Source organism: Typopeltis vanoorti, chromosome 26 (genome assembly GCF_054136105.1).
Source record: "Typopeltis vanoorti isolate ZY-2024b chromosome 26, IOZ_Tvanoo_1.0, whole genome shotgun sequence".
Classification (NCBI taxonomy): Eukaryota; Metazoa; Arthropoda; class Arachnida; order Uropygi; family Thelyphonidae; genus Typopeltis; species Typopeltis vanoorti.
This window is the reverse complement of record NC_143574.1, coordinates 24,218,643-24,244,249: the sequence shown is the minus strand read 5'-3', so window position 1 is coordinate 24,244,249 and position 25,607 is coordinate 24,218,643. Positions and strand designations below refer to the sequence as shown.

At 34.8% G+C, this 25,607-nt stretch overlaps 1 protein-coding gene across 4 annotated transcripts in view; it reads right to left on the bottom strand.

Moving 5' to 3' along the window:
- Positions 1-25,607, bottom strand: part of ida (anaphase promoting complex subunit 5 ida) — a 267,488-nt gene that overhangs the window by 183,814 nt on the left and 58,067 nt on the right. For all 4 annotated transcript variants that reach the window (XM_090415176.1, XM_090415179.1, XM_090415177.1 and 1 more), the window contains 2 exons: positions 22,399-22,462; positions 1,464-1,565 (listed from right to left, as the gene is read on the bottom strand). In XM_090415176.1, coding sequence (XP_090271302.1) covers positions 1,464-1,565; positions 22,399-22,462 — 166 coding nt within the window. The remainder of the gene's footprint in view (positions 1-1,463; positions 1,566-22,398; positions 22,463-25,607) is intronic.

Below are 25,607 nucleotides of genomic sequence, written 5' to 3'. Positions count from 1 at the left end.
TCTTTGTAGTGCAGAAAAGTGTATTTAATTATAATTTTAAAACAAAATAAGCAGAGTTTCTAACATTTCCACCTTTCACATTTAATGCACTGAGGTAGGTTCATCTAATTATTCACATAATATGAACCACAGCAGTCACTTTCGCTTCCCTCACTATTGACAACATTTTGTAAACAGTGTTCATCTATATGCAAATAGCACTAACATTACTAAACTGACAACTCATACAAAATTATAGTGAACTGCTGATATCTAATTTAAACAACTTTATTTCACATCTAAGCAAGACTTACATAGCCAAAGACAAAAATAATATCTCAAAACATCTTGCTTGCAACATACAAAAACAAAATGTTTAACTAACAACAAACTAGAAATTACTAATTTCATAACTTTAATTCATTTTTATATTTTTGGCATGTGGGATATTCAAATTTTAATACAGATATCCTAACAAATTAACTTGTTAAATTAAGATACCATCTTCTGGATGAAAATAAAACTACTTTATTCCATTCATTGAAGGCTACCCATGATCAAATATAACTTATAGTGAATGAGATGTTTTAAAGTTGAAAAAAAAAAAAAACGTAAATTATGCAAAATGAGTAAGGCAATTTGTTTCAAATACATTCAGAACGATGATGAAAACTTATGTGCCGCTTGCCCCTGATAACTCATCTGTGGAGAGTGGGTGAGTGGATTTGTGGACCCCTGAAAGTATTCACAGAAAATCTCTTCAAAATGCTACAATTTCATGATAAATGGAAATGAAGAAGCTATGGAAAGATAGCCTGATGTAAAACCAATGTAAGATAAGGATGTCCACTGTTATTCAATTCATCATCTATACTGATTAACAGTATGAATGAAAATGATATTAATCTGATATGAAAATTCAGATGTTAAATTCAGCTCTTTACTTAATGCAGATGGAATTATACTACTGAATAAAACACAGTAATGAAAATAGTACAAATCTTCAGGACTGTTTGAGTAAATTGAATAACTGCTGTAACCAAAATGATAAGAAAATCCGCAATTAGGAAGCAAACAGACTGATATCAATGGGTGAATCATATCAAAAATGAAGATGCCAGAAAGGAACTTGACCTTGTTAGCATCCAAGAATGTGTTAAAGTGACTATATTACCAAGATTAAAAGAGCTAATCTCAGATAGTATAGTCACTTAAACAGAATGCGAGAAGAAAAGTTAGCGAAACAGTTTGATGCTAACATGGCAGAATTTTCATATATGAATTTATGTCTATAAAGAATATATTTGTCAGTCAGGAACAACTACTTATTCCAGATAAATACAAAAGCAGGATGGGATGCACAGTTATAATAAAGAGACAAGATTAAAATTCTTGATACTTTAGGAATGAAAGTATGCAATGAAAAAATATAAATTTTACTATTAACATTATTGGATCATAAAATACCAAAAATATTTACTGACTGCTTCGGCTAATTCAGGATTGCCTTTCAATAATTCCTTAAGCTTCTGTTGTAGATGAAATGGTGAAAGAGCTTCTCTTTCATTAATTTGGAGTAGGGCAGCCTGAAAATAAATAAATGTTTATACTATTAGATCTATTAATATAACTGATTTTCAAGAAAGCCAAACTAAAATTTTATAAATGTTTAATAAACTGATTTTTATGAAATTATGAAAATTAATAGAGAAAATGTTATCTACAAAACTATCATATTCTAATAAAAGATAATACATTTCAATACATAACTTATGTGCTTCTCAGCTACATATTTTTTTCTCCTAAATCATTGGTATTTAGGAGATGTATATTCTTCTCCTAAATGCCAAGTAAAGCATACCCTGGTCCTACAACATATTAAGTTCCAGACCACCATCGTATAGCGAATTTTGTGTATAATGAATCAGTTTTTTTTTCTTCTTTCTTTTCACTTGTAAATGCATGTAATGATTTAATAACATTTTCAAGCAGTCTTATATGTACATACAGAAAGCATTTTTTTTTGTCAGATATGGAAACAAAAAATTTAGAATAATTTTTGCATACAGAAACACTATTCTGAATAGCTTGGCTTAAGGGAACCTGCCAACCTAGTTGGTCATCAATCAACCCCATTAAGTTTTTCCATTTCAGTAATAAGATTGTCTCCTTTATGGATAACTATAGTATTAAATAATGTAGCACTTTTCACTTCACTTAAACTTTATCTTTAACAACTGAAACAACAGTAGTGCAAGGTAAGTTTAAGCCTATAGCCTGTATTGAAATGTAGCCTTAATCTCAGTGATCGATACATCATCGTCACTAAATTTAATCATTTTAACCTTACTTCTTCTTCAGCTTCATTTCCACTACAGTAAGGTCACTGCAGCAAGATCTGCTGTGACTTCCTCCACTCAGTTCTGTCCAAAGTCATTTTCTCCTTTAGTCCAAGGTCTTGTAGGACCCATTTCAAGCTGTCCAGTCATCATTGTTCAGATACCCCCTTACTTGTTTTGCCTGGTGACTTCATCTCCAGCACTCTCCTTCCCACATAGCTTTTGTTTTGCAGCATAACATGACCAAACCACCTCAGCCTTGATTCCCTAATCTTTCCAGATACTTGGGTTGCCTTCATTGTTCCCTTAATCAGTGTAAATCTTGTTACACTACTTGCAAGTCTCAGCATTCTCATTTCAGCAACATTCATTCTCTTCTCCCATCCCTTGGTAATCTGCCAAGTCTCACTGCTAAACATCAGTGCAGGTCTTATTACCATTTTGTAGATCCTTCCTTTTCACACAAGATACCCAAAATATTTTTTCAGTTTATCCACCCTGACTAGATCCTCCTATTGAGTTCTAAGTCTAGGTATCCATAACTTCGGACAAATGATCCCAGGTATGTGAACATAAACACTTGTGGCATGTCTGTGCCATACAATGTTATACTTCCTGCAACACATGTATGCTGTCTTATTTCTACCGATCCTCAAACCACTGCTTTCAAAACCTTTCCTCCATTGTTCAAGTCTTTCTTCTGCTTTCTGCTCAGACTTTGTGAAAATCACTACATCATCATCATCCAGAGTGATTCAGTTCTTACTGTCTCTGTCAACAAATCCAAGAGCATAACAAATAAGTAGAGGCTCAAAACTGACACTTGATGAACCCTATTTCACTATGCCTAAGTATTTCCTGCTCCACATCTCACCCTTATTTTACTACCATTGTACATATCTAATACAAGATGTATATACTTTTCTGAAATCATTTTGTTCTTCATCTCTTTTCTTGGGACTCTATCAAAGGCCTTTTCTAAATTAATGAAGACCAAAACAAGTTCTAAGTCTCACAATCTCTTCTCAATTACCTTTTCCCATACCTTCATAGCATGACTCATAAGTTTAATTCCTCTGTAGATGCTACAGGACTGGATATCACCTTTGTTACATATACTTATATACTGTTCTTATATACTGGAACCAGTATACTCTCTCTCTCTCTCTCTCCCCACTTCTCTAGCATTTTCTCAGTTTCAATGATTCAAGTCATCCATTAATAGAATAATGCCCAATTTTTTGCCTAGACGTTTCCATACTTATACAGGGATGTTATTAGATCCAACTACGTTCCCATTTTTCATCTTTCTCGGTGCTTCCTCCACTTTCATTCTTATTATTTTAGGAATTGGCCTCATGACCAGATCTCCTTTTTTTTTTTAATTTTTTTAAACCCATATTTATTTTAATTTCTCAAAATACTGTTTCGTTCTATCAAACAGATCCACTTCTTCACACAGTAGAGTACTGTACCATCCTCTCTCCCTTAATCATCCTGGCTTGGTATATATCTTTACTTTTCCACTCATTTTGTCTGGTTATCTTGAGGCCCTTTTGGCACCTTCATTATCCAGACTGTTTCATACAGGTTAACACAGGCTTCAGCATTAGATCTTGCTACTGCTCTTTTTGCCTCTTTCTTTCCTTCTCTACATTCTATTCTGTTATTCTCACCACCTACTCTATTCCACTTCTGCTTGGCCATTTTCTTTTCTCTAATATACTTTTGCACCTCACTGCTGAACCACCACATTTCATTGTCCACCTTAATATTTCCTGTTGTCTGGTCCTGCACCTCTTTCCCAATATTACAGATATTTTCAATTTTGTTTTCCCAATTTCCATCTCCCATTGATTCGTTTTCAGCAATTGTGGTTTATACCTTCTTGACAAACTGTTCACTAAGATCATTTTCTCCCACCCATCATCAAGTCTACAACCTCTCTTCTGTTCCTTCCACTGAGGGATTCAGGGTTCCTATTCTGATGTGCGTGTAGCCCTTTTCAACATTAGCTTTTCTCTTATCCTACGAGCTATCTTCTTCAGCTGCACCCATTCTTGATATGGTTGGACCCAGGTGAAGCCCACACACATTGCTTTGAGGGTATGCCCTAATCTTACACCATTTTCTTGAGGTGTGTTCACATTCAGATGATCTTGCAGAGTTTGCCACTGCATGCCCTTTTTGATGCTAACCTTGTGAGGAAAATATGGGAGAGAAGGCAGACTCCCATTGCATGAGATGAAAAGAAACACAAGAAACACCAGCCCTCAAATACTCTAACAACATTGGGAGAAAGGAGCAAGAAGAAAAGGGAAAAAAAAGAAAGAAGGGTAGGGACCAGATACAGATAATATAACAGATGCATATATTACATGAAGTAAGGCATGATCCACCATTAGGTACCTAGGAATTCACCACTCCTGTACTCACTAAAGTGAGCCATTGAAGTTTAACCTTGCTATATAATGTAAATAGGTTACAATGGAAGATAATTTAAAATTTCATTACCAACATTATCAATTTCCTGATATCTTAAATAATCTGATTTATTTTGAAATATAGAAAAGTGATAGAGAAAGTTTTTAGATAAACATCTTAAGCTGTTCAGCTTACATATATCAGAACTTATTATTTGTTATATAGAACTTATATATCCCATTCCGTATCCCATTCAAGTGCCATCTCCTATCTAGGAGGTTGACTAGGTGATGTGACTCATGGTTATCTAGAGGTGTTATGACATGTGGTGAGAACCCTATCTCTTCCACATATTGTTATAAGTATTCATGATTGTAAATGTATGTGTTCACGGGGCCACGTGCCTGTTCTGGAGAACGAAAAACCCAAGTTCCTGGGTGAAAGACCCCCCCCCACACACACACACCTCTGTATGAGAAGGGCTAACTCACTTTTAGCCAAAAATGATCAGATAAAAGTTCCTCACATCACTGACAGGAATTGAGCCTAGGTCTTTCCAACCAAAAAGCTTTGTCTATACCGAATGAGACCTATGGAGGCTCATATATATATATATACCATTGAATATAAATATATATGTATATACACATACATAGAAAATATAATCAAAAGGGAATATCATATATCCCATTTCAGCTATATACTGTGTGTGCCTGTTCTCCTATATATCTATATGTTGTGCACATGCATTATATACATAATTCATCACTGCGCATTCCATGTTCCTCCTGATTTTTCAACTAAGTTTCCAAACTTAGTTGAAAGGACATGTGTCATTCCATAGATGTTTTCAATCCGTACTGCTATGATTAATGATTGGAATTATTAGTAGTAATTCCTCTATGTTCTCTAAATCTGATAAGGAATTAGAAGCAGTGTACCAATTCATAGTTCAACTCAAAACTCACAAAATCAATTGGTGCTCCTCCAGGGAGAGGCTTTCTCATTGCACTACGAGTCAGCTGACCCCTGCCACTTTCCCAAAATGGGATAGATGGGGCATTGAATTTTTGGTAGTTGAGAGACTGTATATGTGCTTTTTGCTGGCCTGGTTGGCCGAATGGTTAGTGGATCTGCTCTCCAGCCAAAAGGCTGCAGGTTCAAATCCTACCATGGGCATGGTAGGATTCTATGGTAGGTGTGATTGTCTGCAAAAATACTAATGATGGTAGTTGTGGTAGATGAGTGGTGGAGACAGAGAGTTGTAAAGTAGGTGCCCTCCCTCGATGAGTCTTTGGACTCCCTGGAGGTGTCATGTATTATTATTACGTAACACCTCCAGGGAGGAGTCACGTAATAATAATAATATGATGAATGTCATTTTCAACCACTATATACTAAATAAGGTGACAGAAAGATTGAGTTTATTTGATTGGAAATTTGATACAACTATTAACCTACTTTTGCCACATTAACTGGTGGCTTCTTCTAGGTTAGATAAATATATATATAACAGCTTAAAACAAAATGAGCTTAGGTTACAAATCAATACATAACTGAAAGATGAAAAAATATCAAATTCATAGGAACCATTGCACAAACGCATGGAGAGTGGATGCTAGCACTTGGTCAGTCATTGTTAAGCAGGTGGGCCATATAATTGGCTGCGAAGTTAAACTCTGATGTGTTGAGAGATCATATGAGTGATTTCCAGATATCACATGGCGAAACTAGTAGGTTAATAGTTGCATTATCAAATTTCCGATCTATTAAAGCCCAATTTCTCTGTCATCTTATTTAGTATATAGTGGTCGAAAATAACATTCATCATGTTATTTACATGTATCTTGATGGGGAAGTCAAACGAAAGGTACGTAAACTAGAACAGCTTAAATGCAAGAAAGCAAAACTTCTGAATCAACTGACATTTCTAAAAAAAAATGTAGAAACAATAATATAATTCCAAAGTTTTTACTTACCAGAGAATGTTTCCATTCTAGAAGAGCCAAACAGATCGATTGAAAAATATCTCTAGCGTTATTATGTGAGAGGATACAATACACAAGATTTGCCCTAAGCTAGGTTGATTCATTATGTCTTCATTTACACTACATTATTTCTAGCAGATAAAAAAACCAGTCCAACCAGGCCAGCCTGGTTGGCCGAGTGGTTAGCGAGTCCGCTCTCCAGCTAAGAGGCTGTGGGTACGAATCCTGCCGTGGGCATGGATGTTTGTGATTGTCCTACAAACTTTGTGTGTGGAAAGGGAATCTGGGACCCTACCACTTATTCTAGCAGAAGACATCATTGCCAAAACCATGTGAGGTACGGCAGTGACCATACGGCATCTACGGATGTCAAATATAAAAAATAAATAAATAAAAATAAAATTCTAGCAGCATAGATGCTCACCTATGGTCCCGTTTGGACAATATGATTAATGATACATTTAACAGAACATTCTTAAATAGCAAGAACAGACATATCAAAAAAATTTAACGTCCTATATGAAATGAATTTTAATTCGAGACCTACCCTTCCTGACAATAAAGTTGTTTTCAACCTTTCAGATCACAATTTAACATCTGCAGAAGTTAGCATCCTAAAAAAGGTTTCAATTTTGCATTCATTCCAGAGTTCATACCTAAAATAGACATTATGTGAAATGCAGAGGGCCCTTCACTTTTTTTTTTACCTGAACCTGTTGTGAATGATATTAGGTTAAAGACTGCGATCCTTCTCGTCCTCCAAAAAAGAACATTACCCCCTTGGAAAAATGAGCACTGGCTAATTTAAAGAACAAACAGATAATTATCCTCAAAGCTGACAAAGGTAATTCTACCGTCATTTTAAATATGAGAGATTATGTATCAAAAATCTCGGTTTTACTTTCCGTCACATCCACCTACTGTCAATTACATTTGGACTCCTTGGACAAACTATACACAATAGAAACCGACAACCTTCTGCGTAACATGAACACATGGCCAACAGACCTTAAGAAGAAACTGAAGTCCATGCATCCATTAACTCCACATTTATATGGATCGCCGAAAGTACACAAAACTGATATACCTCTTCGTCTGACTGTAGATGGGATAAACTCTCTAACTTATTTATTATCCAAACATCTTGCACATCTAAAAGCACACATTAGAAATACTGACGCATATATCAAAAATACACAACACTTTAATGAAAAGCTATGAAATATCTCCATATCAAGAACAGACATTCTAGCAAGTTTAGATGTTGTGTCTTTATTTAAGAATGTCCCAGTAAATGAAGTTATGACTCTCATAGACAATTTGTTTCCTCAAGATATCTCCCAACTTTATAAACTTTGCCTCAGTTCGAATTTCTTCAAGTGGAATGGAAAGATCTACAAACAACTTTCAGGTTTTGCGATGGGAGGTCCTCTATATCTCCTCCATGGGCAGACATATTCATGGAAAAGTTTGAAATCGACATCTTATTATATGTGGATCCTAAACCGTCAATGTGGTGGAGATATGTTGATGACATATTTATAATATGGAAACATAGTGAGCCAGAACTATATGATTTTCTAACTTCCATAAACTTGTATCACCAAAAAATCCAAGTTCACCTTGGAACTTGAAAATGAAGGAAAATTACCGTTTTTTGGACATATTAATTACAAACAAATGGACGACAGCACTGGTCTTAATGTGTACCACAAGCTGACCCACACGTGCAGTTACCTGCATTTCGCCTAATCACACGATACTTCACAAAAATTAAGCATTATGCATATGCTGAAGAACAGGGCAACCTCTATCATAAGAGATGAGAATATTAACAGACGAATTAGGTTTTATTATTCAAACATTAACAAACAATGGATATCCAAAAAAATAAAAAATAACAAAAATAATACTTTTCTCCAACCCACAGCAAATCCAGGAAACTCATCACAGGACTTCTATTTCCATTCCTTTTGTTGGCACACTTTCACAAAAAATTGCCAACTTCCTAAGATCTCCTAACATTCAAATTGCCTTCAAACCAATAAGGACAGTATGCAATATGTTACATTCACCTAAAGACAAGAATCCTTTCAATAAACACCCTGGAGTTTACAACATTTCTTGTTCTTGCAGCCTGAATTACATCAGACAAACTTCTAGAAGTCTAGAAATAAGACAAAAAGGGTTTAGCTTTCCATTTTGCCAACACCAACCACAACATTGAATGAGATAAAAGTATTATGCCATACATAGAAGAGGATTACAGCTCCCACAACATAAAAGAAGGCACAGTAGTTATCCGCTCACAAGGCACCCTGAACAGAAACCAAGGGATGATCCTTTGTGATATCTGGAAATCACTCATAAGATCTCTCAACACATCAGAGTTTAACTTCACAGCCAATTATAGGATGCACCTGCTTAACAATGACTGACCAAGTGCTAGCATTCACACTCCATGCGTTTGTGTAACGGTTCCTATGAATTTGATATTTTTTCATCTTTCAGTTATGTAATGAAATTGTGTAAGAATGTGGTTAGAAAGGGTGTTAAGAACTAGATTTTTTGCTTGGAGGATGGTGGATGAGTGGAATAGGTTGTCAGAGGTGGTTGTGGGTGCTTCATCAGTGAATGAATTTAAGGAGAGGCATGACAGATATTGTGAGAATGATGGCTAATGTGTGAATAATGGATCTTCCATGATGAGTTTTCTGACTTCATAGAGATAACTGTATAATAATAATAATTAACATTATCAACAACATTTAAGTTAATCACTGGACTTATAGCAACTTCAATTAGTCAATATTTATCACGACACCAGCTTTTGCCTATTGAACAAAAAGGATGTTGCAGAAAATCCAAAAGAACGAGCAACAAGGAAATCACATTTGCAGAGAGAGAGAGAGAGAAGGAAAATTAAAAATTTTACCACAACATGAATCCTATAAATATCTAGGAATTCTTGAGGCAGATAACACTTTAAGTTTTCAGAAGTCAAAAAGAAAACACTGTGTGAATATCTGAAAAGAGTAAGAAAAGTTCTAAAGTCCAAGCTGAATGGAGGCAACACGTATTGATTGCTGAATGTAACAGCAATCAATACATGGGTCACATCTGTAATCAGATATACAGCAGGAAAAATTGACTGGACACCAGCCGATTTGGATGCACTCGATTGTAAAACATAAAAATTAATGACAGTGAATCATGTCTTGTACCCACACAGTGATGCAGATCAGTTATGCATAGCCAGGAAAAGTGAAGGACGTGGCTTTTTGCAAGTGAAACAAACAGTAGAAAAAGAAGAAAAAGAGGGTTGAATGATTACATCAAGGAAAGCACAGAAAAGATGCTAATTGAAGCTAACAAAGAAAAAGTAGTGAATGTAAAAAGCAGCACAAAGAGAAAGAAATGGCAAAAAGCTCAAAAGGTTGAAAAATAAAGCGCTCCATGGTCAATATTTGAAAGATATTGAAGGAAAAGTTGACAGTTGCTTAACATAGCAATAGCTTCAGCAGGGCAGCATCAAAAAAGAGACAGAATGTCTGATACTTACTTCTCAAGAACAAGTATTACAAACGAATGTAGTAAAGGCAAAGATCGAAAAGATTGATAGAAAATGCCAACTGTGCAGAGATAAAGAAGTGACAGTAGCCCATCTAATTAGTTCTTGCAGCAAGAGTGTCCATACAGTCTATAAACAAAGGCATGATCAGGTAATAACAGCTGTACACTGGAGCTTGTGCAAGAAATATGGTTTCCCAACTTGCAAAATCCCTTGGGAACACCACAGTTGAAAAAGCTATTGAAAATTAAAAGATATTATTGGGACTTTAAAATTCAGAGCGATACACATCTTGAGAATAATAGGCCAGATATTACTGTAGTCGAATAATAACGTGTTGTTTATTGATGCAATACCAGAGGATGGCAGAGCAGAAGAAAAAGTGCATGAAAAACTGACCCAAATATAGGGATCTGAAAATTTAAATTCAACAACTTTGGAGCAAGAAATCAGCAATTCCAACTGTCATAGGACCACTAGCAGCAATACCAAAAACATTCACGGAAAATCTGGAAAAGTGAGCTTCCAAAATATAACACCATCCCAACTTCATAAAATAATACTTTTAGGGGCCATCTCACATTTTACGATGGTATATAAGCCTTCAGATAAGTTCCAAATTGGATTCATTTGCCAGTAAAGATTTCACTATTCTGTTTCAAGTTTCTTGTTGCTCTTTGACTGTGAATTCTGTTAACTCAATATAATAATAATTAAAACAGGACGCACAGAACATCAAACGGTTACTTAGTTTTCTTAATGGAACAAAATTAATTATATTAGAAGTACTTGGAGTGTTTAAGGGTTAAGATGGATAACTGGAAGGAAAACTGCATGTAGCTTTTTAAGGAATGTGGAGAACTAACTGGGACTTCTGATCTAACATTCAATAATATTCAGATTTCTCAGTGCACCCCATTAATAGGTATCTTGGATGTTGAACAAACAAGGATCAGTTGGTAATTTGAGATTTAGCTGACCAAACTATTCTTATTGGCTTAAACAAGTATAACATTATGACACAACATAATAGAATTTCATGCCAGCTGGAGCACTGCCTGTTAAACTAGGGCCCCCTGTTGTTTTTATCAGAGAACAAGAGTGAAAGCAAAATGTGACCTATTGGGAAAAATCCCAACTCAACATCAGCAGAGTTTGGCAGTTAAACAAGTCCCCATTGCTTTAATCAAGGAACAAGGGTGAACAGCGTAATGTCACCTGATGGAAAAAATCCCAAATTAACATCAGCTGAGTTCAAAATTCATCTCATCAATGGAAAAGAAATGAAACTAGCATCAGATCAACACAATAGATGTTTATCAAAACAAAGAAGGCAAAAACAGGTGAGATTTTTCTAAGCAACAAATACAAAATGTTATATGTTAGACTAAAATGCAAAACTAATTGGCAATGGAGTAGTCCCATGATAACAACTAGGCTAAAACAGATATAATTAAATGAGGATTTTTAATTAAAAGATATTAATCTGACATACAGTAACTGTCTGAATTTTTGAAGGTAAAAAAATTAATATCCTTTAATTAAAAACCTAATTTAATTATATCTCTTTTAGCCTAGTTGCTATCAAGGGACTACTCCACTGCCAAAATAGCTTTGCTTTGATACAAGACTTGAGCAAACCTGAGATTGAATATGATTACAACTGCTGAACACATGGTACTGATAACTGAGTGAAATATGTTTCAGACAGTGAAAAAAATATGAATAAATCCAATAACAAACAAAATATATAAATAAATAAATAAATAAAGGGAATTACACAAACTATACATTTAAAAGAACTGAAAAAGGAAAAAAAAAAAGAATTTAAAAAACTCTCCGATATAAACAGTAAGCCAGCAACATGATGGATACTGGCCATTTTGTTTAAAACATCATCAGATGTTGATAGTAGAAAACTAATTATGAGCTATGTGGTTTTTATGAAATGAGGTATTAAAAGGAGTTTAGTTGGTTCAAAAGTATTAGGGCACACTGAACTGGTTTGAGGGTAGATGGGAGTAATTTATTTTGTTTAATTGCAAGGGGGGGGACAGTATTAGGGTCTCTTTGTGTTTGTTGCCCACCGGGTGATTCGTGATGCTAGAGATTCAGAACAATGTAATTTGGTGTCATTTTCTTGGAAATCGATAATGGTGACCTCAATTTTAAGAGTATGTTTAGATTGTAGTGCATGTAAGGATATCTCAGTGGTGGGATTTTTATTGCTGCTAGTATGTTTTTGTTTGTGTTTTTTCTTTTTTTCTTTGTGGTGGAAAGTAAGTAATCTGGTAATGGGAATATTACAATCTCAATAATGTTCAATTAAGCATGACTATAGAACAAATGATAGATCCAATAAAACAAGTATTGAAAACTGAATGGCAGTTCAACTTATAGACAACATTATGCCATAATAGCATGTCAATTTGGGTTATTGTGGTTCTGTGTTTTAGTAAATTTTGTAGTTAACAAATTCCCATGTCCCTCTCTATCCACTGGCATCTCTTATTATGGTAGATACATGGATGATGTTCTGTGCATCGAAAACACGAATGCCATAACAATTATTTCAACAAGGGTTATTTTGTTCTTTGAATGAATTTAGCCCCACATTAAATTTTTCCACTGAATATGAAGAAAATAAATCAATAAACTTCTTAAATTAACCCTCATTAGATTCAATCTTCATATCTGTACCAAAGTATACCACAAACCTAATAACACTGGAAATTATTTGCATTTCACCTCCTATCACCCTTAGCATATCAAAAAATCTGTCACATAAACATAACTCATTAATGCCTACAAATAATCATCTTCTGTAACAACTTTAAACCAAGAAAGTACTCATCTGAAAGAGATCTTCTGCTCTCAACAGTATCACAAACAACTCATAGACTATGCTATTCACTCATGCCAAAATCATGTACCTTCTTCTGAAAGTTACATATGAAAACCACATGTAATCTTAAAATTACCAGATTTTTAAAACATTTATAAAGCCATAAAACAAATCTTCAAATATTCAAATTATCTTCACTATCAGCTGTTAATGAAAATGAAGAGAATTTTGTAGATTATACCATTAAACAAATTTAGGATCATCATCAATTCAGATAAATTTTTGATACAAGATATTATATTTGCGCAATAACAATCAGGAAAAGGAGTACCTGTAATATTCAACACTAAATATAAGGATGGAATAGCAGACAATATCAAGTTCAGTGATATAGGCAAATATCTGTGTGTAGAGGCTTAAATGCTGTGAGGACATCATGTTGGAGGCTTAATGGATTTTTTACAACACTCAGAAAGGATTAAAACAGAATTTAATACTTCCTATATTTCGTCTCAGTCACTGAGACATCTTCAGGGATTACAAAAAAACTAATGTAACATAAACACAAATAACAAACAATACTAAGCCCAGCCACGTGGATGACGCTAAAGTCCTAACTAGGTGGAGAGGCCTCTAAGGGTGGTTGTAGGTGGCTTGGAATGTAGGGTGGGACCTTTGGTGATAAGTGTTTCCCAAATCTTAGGAAGCTTAATGCAACTGTATTTATTAAGATTTGGTTGATTTCTGAGAGCTGCTGCTAATTCTAAGAATAGTCTCTCTTTTTTTGAATTTGCTGTGGTGGAGCATGGTGGTTTTTTTCCATGAGATACTATGGGTTGTATCCAAGACATGGTCAGCAAGGCTTGACTGACCATAGTCATAGTTGCAGATGTATGACTTGTGTTATTAATATGTTTTCTTAGATTACTACAGACTCTGTAGATGGAATGTTAATTTTTACAAAACTGGGATAGGGTGATTAGAGAGAAAGAGCATATTTAAGAATATTAAGGGATAATAGTTATTTCCGACTAATATTTATAGTTAACTATTTACATATTCCTATTAACTATTCTATTAATAGTTAGAATAGTTATTAAGGAGAATAAAACATTTAAGAATAGTTAGGGAGAAAGGGTACAATATTTAAGAATTTTTATTCTTCTAACCGTTCACTATTTTTCTGTTCTATGCATTTAGACATCGATCCAAGTGTGATATATTTTTTATCTGAACAAATGCAGAAGATGAGATGTGTGTTATTAAATACATGTGTATTTTGAAAATCACTGCACTTCTCCTGAATAGTAAAGACATCTTGTACACTGCTATCATTTGCAGCAGAGCTAGTTTAAGATCATAGGTGCAATTTTGAGTAATTATATTAAAGAAAATGATAATACAATTACGTAAATGCTATCATAATGATGTAAATCAGCATAAGCTAAATTGCCATCTGAAAAATTTTAAATTTTATATTTAGTCTTCTTCTTTGCTGAAAAAAAAAAAAAAATATATATATATATATATATATATATATATATATATATAGATGTATACTCCTAAAGTGAAATACATAATTAATTAATATCATAATTAATCTCATAAGTAAACGAAATCGTAGCTGTAGGAGGTACGAACGATTTAACTGGCGATAAGTTAAATATATGAGGACAGATATTATGAGGACAGATTGTGAGTATGTGGATTACAGACTCTGGTTAACAGGAGAAAGAGGGGTGATATGATAGAGGTCTATAAATTTTTGAATGGGTTTATAGCATTTGATGAAGTTTTTCGTTATGTGGAAGGTGGGGAGAGAACACGAGGGCATCCATGGAAGTTAAATTTATTTGCAGTCAAGAAAGGGGTAAGAGCTAGGTTTTTCTCCCAGAGAGTAGTGAGTGAGTGGAATAATTTGCCCTTACAGGTAGTGAGTGGGAATGAATTCAAGAGTAGGTATGATAGCTGGGTTGGGTGATTTACAGCCTCACTCGATGACTCCTTGGAAGTTTCAGATAATAATAATAATAATAATAAAAGTTCAGTATGAAAGAGGACATGAAACGGTTGCTGATGAGAAAGTGAAAATCGTTAGTATTTTTATCTTGCTATGATAAAAATGAATTAAAGAGACGGGTTATGATGGCAAACGATTCAATGCGTAGGCTATGTAGAAGGAATGGATGTGAGTTTTTGGATGTGTGGAGTGAGTTTGAGGGAAGATTGGATTTGTATAAGAGGGATGGCCTACACCTGAATGTGTTTGGTATCAGGAGTCTGTAAAAACTAATAACTGGAATGAGACCTAACACAGAGAGTGAGGGAAACTAAATTATAAAGGGAGGAATGATGTGAATGTGAGCGTAAGAGCGACAATGGTATATAACTGTGTTAATGACGGGAATGGGCTTTGTCATGGAAATGTTGACGAGGCAATAATGATTTCGGGTTTGCGTTCATCTGGTTCAGACCCAACATATGTGTGCAAAGATGTCTACATGTGTAAGGCTTTAGAGAAGGATAGAGATCTGCAAGATGTCCAACTGTCTCAGGCAGACTGCAAACAAGAGCATACAGAAGAACATGCAGGTAGATTATTATGTCTGTACACGAATGCTAGGAATATCAGAAACAAAGGGGTAGAGTTTGTTGCCTTAATATGTTGTGACCTCAGATTGTAGGAATTAGTGAGGCCTGGCTATCAGAATCAGACCTACTAACTGGTATCGAGTGTCATGGTACAGTATTTTTAGGAAGGATAGAGTGGATAGGAGAGGAGGGGGCATGCTGCTAATGATACTGGATGACTTAAATACAGTTAGAGTTCAGACCTATGAATTTAGTAATATTACTAACAATACTTCATGTGGCAGTTAGTTTGAAGCCATCTGGTGTGAGGTGGAATCTAACAAGACAAATTACATAGTGGGGTGTTGTTACAGACCTGGTGGATGGGTTGCTGGTGATGAAGAAATGCATCACCAAATAGAAAAGGTGAGCGCGAAAAGAGTAATCATAATGGAAGACTTTAATTATCCAAATATTGATTGGGTAACAGTAGAATCTCATGAGAAGAATGAAATGCATTTATTGAGCTGTTGTTGGACAACTTCCTCAAGCAGCATGTGACAAAAGGAACTCGAAGTCAAAGAGTGTTAGATTTGATTATAGTGTCAGAGGGCATTGCAGTTAAAGACATAACTATTCTGCCTCCAGTTGGTGATAGTGATCATGTGGTATTGACTTGGGAAGTGACTAAGTTTATGAATGTTCCATTCAGAAAAGGTTACATGCTGAGCTACAAAGCAGAAAATTATGACCAACTGAGGAGTATACTGAGTTCAGTAGAATGGGATCGGTTGCTGGATGGAAAGAACATCGACAGTGCATGAGAAGCATTTAAACAATACTTAAATGATGCAATATCAGAATGTGTTCCAAGAGTTCGAAGAATAAATAGAGTAGGAGTCAAATGGATGTGTAATCTTATCAAGCAAGAGATTCGCAAGAAAAGGACGATGTGGGAGGAATATCGTTTGCATAAGGATTATGTCCATTATGAATGTTATAAGCAGCAGGCTGGAATAGTCACAACTGTTGTATGGTAAGCAAAGTCTGATTATGAAAAAAAACTGACTCTGCATGCTAAAGACAACCCACAAGAATTCTATCAATTCTTGTGGGTTGCAGATGCAGAAGAGATTGTTCAGTTAATGAGTGCCCATTTCGTTAAAAGCTATCAACCTGGTGAACGCAACATTGAGATCCCTGTTAAATCTTCACTAGATGAAAAAACGCAGGTGTGTGAGTCCGAGGTATTAGAGCTGTTGCACAAACTGAATAAGAATTCATCAATAGGGACTGATGGAATATCAGCACGTGTGCTAAAAGAGTGTTCAGCTGAACTGGCCATTCCTTTGACCAGGATGTTTAATATGAGTCTCAGAACAGGGAAGATTCTGCAGGAATGGAAGGAATGTGTGGTAATTCCATTGCACAAGGGTGGTGCAAAGACCAATTATCCAACTATCGACCAATTAGTATCTCAGGAATAGTGGTGAAGGTTTGGGAAAAATTGCTTAGCGCCTGCATTCAGAAATGGGTTGACAGTGAATCTCTACTTTGCAATGAACAACATGGGTTTACTAAGGGAAGGTCATGTTTTAGCAACTTGCTCACATTCTATAACAATGTTATTGAACTAGACATGGGGAATAGATATACCATGATACTTTTGAATTTTTCTAAGGCTTTTGACAGAATACAGCATGGCAGACTGTTATTCAATTTGTATATTAGTGATATTGGGAAGGATTTGACAAGTGACATACAGTTATTTGCTGATGATGCAAAGACAGGTAGGGTAATCAATAATGCTGCTGATATGTAGTCTTTACAGAATAATTTGAATAGGCTGGAATTGTGGGTATGGGAAAATGGGCATCAGTCCAATGTTAGTAAATGTAAAGTCATTCACTTTGGCATGATTAGATATCCAATGTCATATTATATTGGTGGGATTAGGCTAGAAGAAACTGATAAGGCTAGGGATCTTGGAGTGTTAATAGATAAGAAGTTGAAGTTTAGGGGCCATGTGGCAAAGATTGCAAATACACTCAAAAGATAATTGCAATGTTGAAACGAACATTCACATGTAAAGATAAGAATGTTATTTTGCCTCTTTACAATTCCTTGATAACACCTCACTTAGACTATTGTGTGCAGGTCTGGTCTCTGTTGTGATTCTGATATATTGGAGAGAGTACAAAGGAGAGTGTTAAAAATGATATCAGGATTGTGGAATACTGATTATGAAGACAGATTGAGAATTTGTAGACTGCAGACACTAGCAAAGAGGTGAAAGAGGGGTGATATGATTGGGTCTTACAAACTTCTGAAAGGTCAAACAGGATTTCAATTGATAGAATTTTTCAATTTATGGGGAAAGGACGTGAAAGCATCCTTGGAAGTTGAGAATGAAGGCTGCCAAGAAGGGTGTGAGGGCTAGATTTTTCTCTCAGAGGGTGATGAGTGATTGGAATGGATCGCCATTGGATGTTGTGAGTGCAAGCAGTGTGAATGAATTCAAGAATAATTATGCTAGCTGGTATGTATAGTATGTGGCCTCCCTTGAAGAGTCTCTGACTCCCTGGAGGTCTCTCTTAATAATAATAATTACTTCTGTTGTAAACCATTCAAAAATAAACTGTAATACTGTAATCAGAAATATCGTGTCATTAACAACTGACCAGATAGCATAACCTCGCCCACCAATGAGCTGTGAATTCAAATCTCACAATAGGCATGGATCTTTGTAATTGTTATTAGGTGAGAGATGAATTTCTTCATCTGAAAATACTAGAATTGGAGAAAAAAGTAAAGACTAGTATTGCTGCTGTTGATGGCAATTTAGCTGATGCTGATTTACATCATTATGATAGCATTTACGTAATTTTATTATCATTTTCTTTAATATAATTACTCAAAAGTGCACCTATGATCTTAAACTGGCTCTTTAAATGATAACAGCATACAACATATCTTTCCTATGTAGGAAAAGTGGAGTCATTTTCAAAATACATGTGTATTCAATAACTGAAACACCTCATCTTCTGAATTTGTTTAGATAAAATGTATACATATATATATATATATACATATATATACATATATATATATATATATATATATATATATATATATATATATAAATACATCACACATCACTTCTGGATGGGTGTCTTGGTGCACAGAAAAAAACAGTGAACAGTTCACAGAATAAATATTCTTAAAAATGGTGCCCTTTCTCCCTAAACCACCCTATTCCAGTTTTGTAAATATCAATATTCCATCAGCAGAACCTGTAATATATTAGTAAGAAAAAATATTTACAACTTTTTATGATGAAACAGAAATTAGGAAACTTACTGATCAATAAAATATTACTTTCACTGTATAAGAATAAAAATATTATAAAATCTAATTAAAATCTAAATAAATGATACACAAATACATAAAAAAACTATATTTTGTGAAATTTATCTTGAACTGCGTTTACTTTTCATATATTGTTATCAATGCAATATTCAATTTCAATTTTCTAGCAGATAACATTTTCAGTGAATTTTTCATGAGGAATTTTCCCTGCAGTGAATTTTCCTTGTAATGATTTTTCCCCACAATGAATCGCAAGCACCACGATGAATTTTCCCGCAATGAATTGTTCATGAACCTATGTAGTGGAGTGGGGAATGAAGAACCATCAATTCCAGTAAGGATTATTTCAGTAATTAGTTCAGTGTAGGTGCTTGGATCAGGAAAGTCAAAACAGTAATCTATGAAAAAGAGAAGTAAAAATGTGAGATCATTGGCACTGTTATGGTGGCATAGGATACAAAGCTGAGATTGACTTGGAGGATGACAAACTATAGTAAAGGAAACGTGGATAAGATGGTGGTCAGAGTTACAAAGAAGAGTAAACATCCACAGTATATCTGGAGGGAACAGCTGATTAAGAAGTTTGAAGGTATTAGAAGAATGATGAGGATCCAGTATTCTTGTTGGATTCATGATAGGTTAGCTATCTGTGATGGATTGTGATTGATGATAAATGATCTGATTTCCTTTCTGGTTTAGTGAAATTAGAAAAAGAGAGTCAGTTTATGTTATGGACATTAAAGTCTCCCTGGAAAACAATCTCACAAATTGGGGTGGTTAGAATGTATGATATCAACTTTTAGTGATAAACAATCAAAAAAGAACAGCATGGTTGTTGGAATTAGGTAAGCAGTAAAAGCAACAAATTAAATCTATAAAATAAAGTAAATCTTGAGCCAGAGTAGATTGAAAAGTGGGGATTCTGGGATAGCCTTTGGCAAGGGATATCTGACTTTACAAAAGTACACATTCCAGTCTTTTTGTGGAATGCATTATGTAGTTGGGATGGTTGAATTGGGCTTTAGTCATGGAAGATGCCAACTGGGGTTCAGTTAGGAATAGCAAATCAGGTTTTAATATACATAGGTGGCAGCACATCTCATTAATGTTTGTACTGATGGCTTGGATGTTGGTGAAATGAATGCATAAGTATTTTTATTGGAAAAAAGTTTGATGTTATTTTGAGGGTTCTGGTATATTTTTATTTTTTTACATTTTTGAGGTGAATTTTTCTTTTTGTTATTTTTTATATAATATTTTTTTATATCCACAGAGATGCTAATATTTGTATGGCTATCTTTCATGGTGGAGTTGATGTGATAAACTTAAAAGCTCAGAGACACGCTGTCGAGGTATAGTTCGCCCACCGATTTGAGGTCCCTCGAAACTACTGCGCATGTCAGAAAAAGGAGAATCCATTCCGATAATAGGGTAATCAGTCTGTCTTCTGGGAGGTAATAATAAACAAACTGAGTTTGTTTATTATTACAGGTCGGAAAATTTAGCTTTTCTTTTACGAACATTGTTGTTTTTAAAGTGTAACTATTTTGCTTGTATAACAGTTGGAAAAATGTACGTAGAGTGTTAATACGTGCAAATACTACGTCCTAGATAAAACAATGTCACTTCGCTCCATGATAAGTTTCCTTTTATTCTGGGACTTTTTAAAACAAAATCCGATTTCATGAAGTATTTTCCTTAAAGTTTCTCTTTTCCAAGGAAAATTAATTTTTTCTTTAAGCACAGGAATCAATTTCGGAACAGTTGGCACTCTTTTCTCGACCACGTAAAATTCGTGAATAGCTCTTCTTATAACGTCTACATCAAAATCATTCAAAGCTACGGTTTCGATGGTTTTACTCTGGCGCTTTTTTTTTTTTTTTTTTTAGGAGATTTAAATTTTGGCTTACCTTCACTTTTTGATTCCCTACGAATTCTTTTAACAGTCGACCCTGATACGCCCGCAATTGCACTTGCACGTTTTATGACTTGAGAAAGGGGAACAAGAAGACGGCCTTCTGATGATTCTTTTTCGCAGAATGTCAGCACATTATTCAATATTCTGTTGCAAGAGCTACTGAAACGTGTAACAATAGAACTTGTTGACTGTACTGGATCCATCATACAAATTAATAATAAAAAAATAATGCAAAAAGAGAACAACAAAAATCAAGCTAGTACTAGTACAGCGACAGACAAGAAAGCACGTGATTTCGCATGTTAGCGACCAATTCGTACATCCTTCATTTCTTTCTCCCCTTCAGCATGAATCGACTATTCTTGGCACAAATCCAACAAGGGATCTAGAAATGGTGGGCGAACTATAAGGAACTTGTGCACATAACCACACAGAGAGTGCCCAGACTCCACTCCAAGTGTGGTCTCATACAGCATCCCCTGCACACAGCTATACTTGGATTCCTTCCAGGCACAATCTGGCAGAGCATGCATCAGCAGGATTATTCACAAGCTGATCAGGAAGTTTCTAATAATACATTACCATCTGGTTCAATCCCATGTGCTATCTCGCAGTCAGCCAGCAGAAAACTGATTTATTGCTGTACTCTCAAATGGTACACCTACTTTACTGCTACATCCTCGTTAATATCACTGTGTTCAGCATGCCTAGCAAGGCTATCAACAACACTGCATGTAGGAAGAAGTGGGGGGACAGAACTGGACACCCTTCTCTAGTAATGTAACATGGCAGGGTGGTGATATTTCACTGGACAATAAAAAATGTTTCCACCTAGACTGGTTTTTAAAATTTGTTTTTATTTTTTATTTTTTTTTTTTCAATTTCATTATCCTTCATACAATAATTCTGCACTAACTTTTCAAATGTTCTCTTAAACCAGTGATTCCACATTTTGCTCATCCTTCCCAAACTTAGTGATAATATTAGAAATGATGAATGGCCCTTACAAGGTACAATAAAGATGTATAATAATTCATAAAGTTTTAAGTAAATTATGATAAGGGGGTTCACTCAACTCTCACTACAACAAACTACTATTCAAGTCCTGTTCAAAGCTCCCTATCATCAATGACATTCTAAAGGAGGAATTCACTTGTAGCAGACAATTTTGGAAAAAAAAAATAATAATAAATTCCTTTGGTCCCTAATGAGTTCACTACAATGAGCAGTTGACTGTATTGTTATTAACTTGTATATTTTATATTTCGAATACTCTCAGATAATCTTATTCAATGTAAGAAAATAATAATAGTCATTATAATCAGTACCATTGTTGAAATAAATGTTATTTAAAGCCAAAATAGAAAAATAGAAGACTATTAAATTTACAATACCTGTTGTGCTATGAGAAGCTCTGCCTGTTTCTGAGAAGCTAAAACTTGAGAATCTTCAAAACAACTAAACAGAAAATAAAGAATTTAATAAGAACCAATATGGAATTAGTATTAAAATAAGTAAACAATTAAACTGCTATATGAATATTATTAATTTTCAAAAAAAAAAAAAAATTCAATCAAGTCCCATAATAGCAAATTTACTATCTCACAGTGTTTTATTTTTTTCACTATTTAATGTCAGAAAAGATACAATTGTTATGCTACTAAAGATGACATCAACAGCTAACTTTATTCTACTCATTTTTTTAAGTTTACTCCAGCCCATTTGGAATGAGCTAAAAGTCAATTTGTTTATAAACTTTTCATATTTTCTTTTAGAAACTTATAAGCTATTATTATCTCTGAAAAAAGCCTAAGAAATGCATGCCTTTTGAATACAAAAAATGTACATCATTATATGACTTAACTGTTACCTAACAGGTGGTAAAACTGACTCAGTGTGGGGAAATCAACACTGCAGAACTTCATGCCATGGTAGTTAGTGGTATTTGGGCATGCAGTATTCGAAGCATTGAACATATAAGGAATCAACAAATATCCTGTTTCATCTTTTCAAGAATTTTAATAAAAATAATAAATAAATTTTAATACTGACAGTGACCAAGATTAATTTGAAATGTTCATGCAATTTCTCAGAGAATATTGCCTCAGAGATAACTGTTCAATGACAACAGAACAGAACAATGCTCAGAGAGAGAATTGTTCTGTTTAGGCTGCTAGTTTTAGTTTTTTTGTTTTTTTATGTGAATCATGCCTACAAAATCTACACTACAGCAGCATGCATGGGAAAGGCCAAATAATTTGGAAAGACCAAAATGGAACTTTTTTCAAGACCTTCAACAAAGACATCCACATTCATGCCTGCAACAGGATTTGAAATCAGCCTATTGGTGGAGAATGAATCCACTGGCCCAACAAATTATGAATTTTTAAAAAACCATTAAACATTCAATGCTTTTCATTTCCCAAATGAATACCTTAAAGGCTAAATGTAAGCAACCACAGTCTCCTGCTGGAAAAATACTGATGTTTCTTGAAAAGAAAGTATCCTATAAATATTAGCAACTTTCATCTGCTATGAAATTTTCTTCACCCATTAAACAAAATGGTAAGTGTTTGTGTTTTAGTAGAAACTATTTAATTATGGACAGTGCTTGACAAATTATACAAAACCCTACAAAGCCACACAAATAAATTTACTCACCCAATAAATTTTTTAATGCTATGTCACAATACATCAACAGGTTCCACAAAATGATTAAAAGTACTACTTGTACCATGGTTGGAGAAGGTTTTTTTTTTTGTTGTTGTTAAATAAAAAGCATTCTGTTTTGTTCAGATGTAGCTACTTGACAAGGAAGAGTAGGCAAACATATTTGCTAAGCCATGATTATGGGTATAACTAAAAGCTGGAGATAAATTAACATACAAAAATTAGCATTTTTGTATATGTTAATCTCGTATTAACATAAATCTAGCATTATTAATAAAATACACATATGCCAGTTATCATCTTGGTTAGTTGCTGCTGAACTTTTTCGACTTATCTCCATCTCCTTAGAAGCCAGGTGATGATACCTACATGAGCGCAGGTATTATCACCTGGTAAGTGTCCGTGTGTAGAGGCTTAAGTGTTGTGAGGACATGATGTTGGAGGCTTAATGGATTGAATACAGCACTCAGAAAGGATTAAAAGAGAATTTAATACTTCCTATATTTCATCTCAGTCACTGAGACATCTTCAGGGATTACAAAAAAACTAATGTAACATATACACAAATACCACACAATTCTAAGCCCAACCACGTGGGTGACTCTAAAGTCCTATTTAGGTGGAGCGCCCTCTAAGGGCAGTTGTAGATGGCATGAAATGTAAGGTGAGATCTCTGATGATAAGTGTTTCCCAAATCTTAGGAAGCTTAATGTAACCATTTGTATTAAGATTTGGTTGATTTCTTAGAGCTGCTGCTGATTCTAAAAATAGTCTCTCTTTTTTAAATTTGCTGTGGTGGAGCATGGTGATTTTTTTCCATGAGATCCTGTGGGTTGTATCCAAGACATGATCAGCCAGGCCTGACTGACCATAGTCATGGTTGCAGATGTATGATTTATGTTCCTCCAGGAGGATGGTTGCTGATCTGCGTATCTGTCCAAAGTACGCCAGCTTACAGGAACAGGGTACTTTATAAACTCCAGGCACTGAGAGAGGAGGGAGCTGATTTTTAGAATCAGCAGCAGCTCTCAGAAATCAACCAAATCTTAATAAATACAGTCGGCCTGGTTGGCCGAGTGGTTAGCGTATCCGCTCTCCAGTCAAAAGGCTGCAGGTTCGAATCTAAGTGTGGGCATCGATGTTTGATTGTCTGTGGAAAAACTAGTGGTGGTGGTCAGCGGTAGATGGAGTTGAGGTCAGTTGGTGGATTGAGTGGTGGAGACAGAGTTGTAGAGCAAGTGCCCTCCCTTGATGAGTCTTTAGACTCCCTGAAGGTGTCAAATAATAATAATAATAATTTACTTTGCCCTGCTTAGCTGATTTTCTCTCATAATCTGATTTTGCTTTCTTACCATACTAGTCACCCTTCTTGCTTACACTTTGTACTGCTAATGAATATGCTGATCACCTTTTCTTTATATTCCCTCCACAATGTTTTTTTTTTCATCTCTTGCTTAGCAACTCTACCTATCCACTTACCAGTTCAAATATTTACTTGAATATAATTCATCCTTGTGTATAGCTTGCACCCTTGATTTTACTTTACGGTATATACCTCGTACATGAAAAAAAGTTTAAATACATTCATGTTTCATATCAGGGTGAAAATAACTCACTCCCCACAGTAAACAACAACAGTCACTATACTGCAGACACAAGATAAGCAAGTAGTTTTTTGTATCACTGAATAATGTACCGAAACATTTGCATGTAAAAAATAATGTGTAATATATTTCTCACAAATAGAGTAATTAGAGACAGATGGAATAAAAATGGCACTACCTAAGGAATCACATGTGCCTTCCCACAGAAACTATGCTGTACAGACTCAAGTAAAACCATATGTTGCACTGGCAAACACAGTATCTAACTAAAAACTATTGCCCAATTTTTGAAATTTTCAATGTCATTAAGGCATCACAAAAGCGGAAGA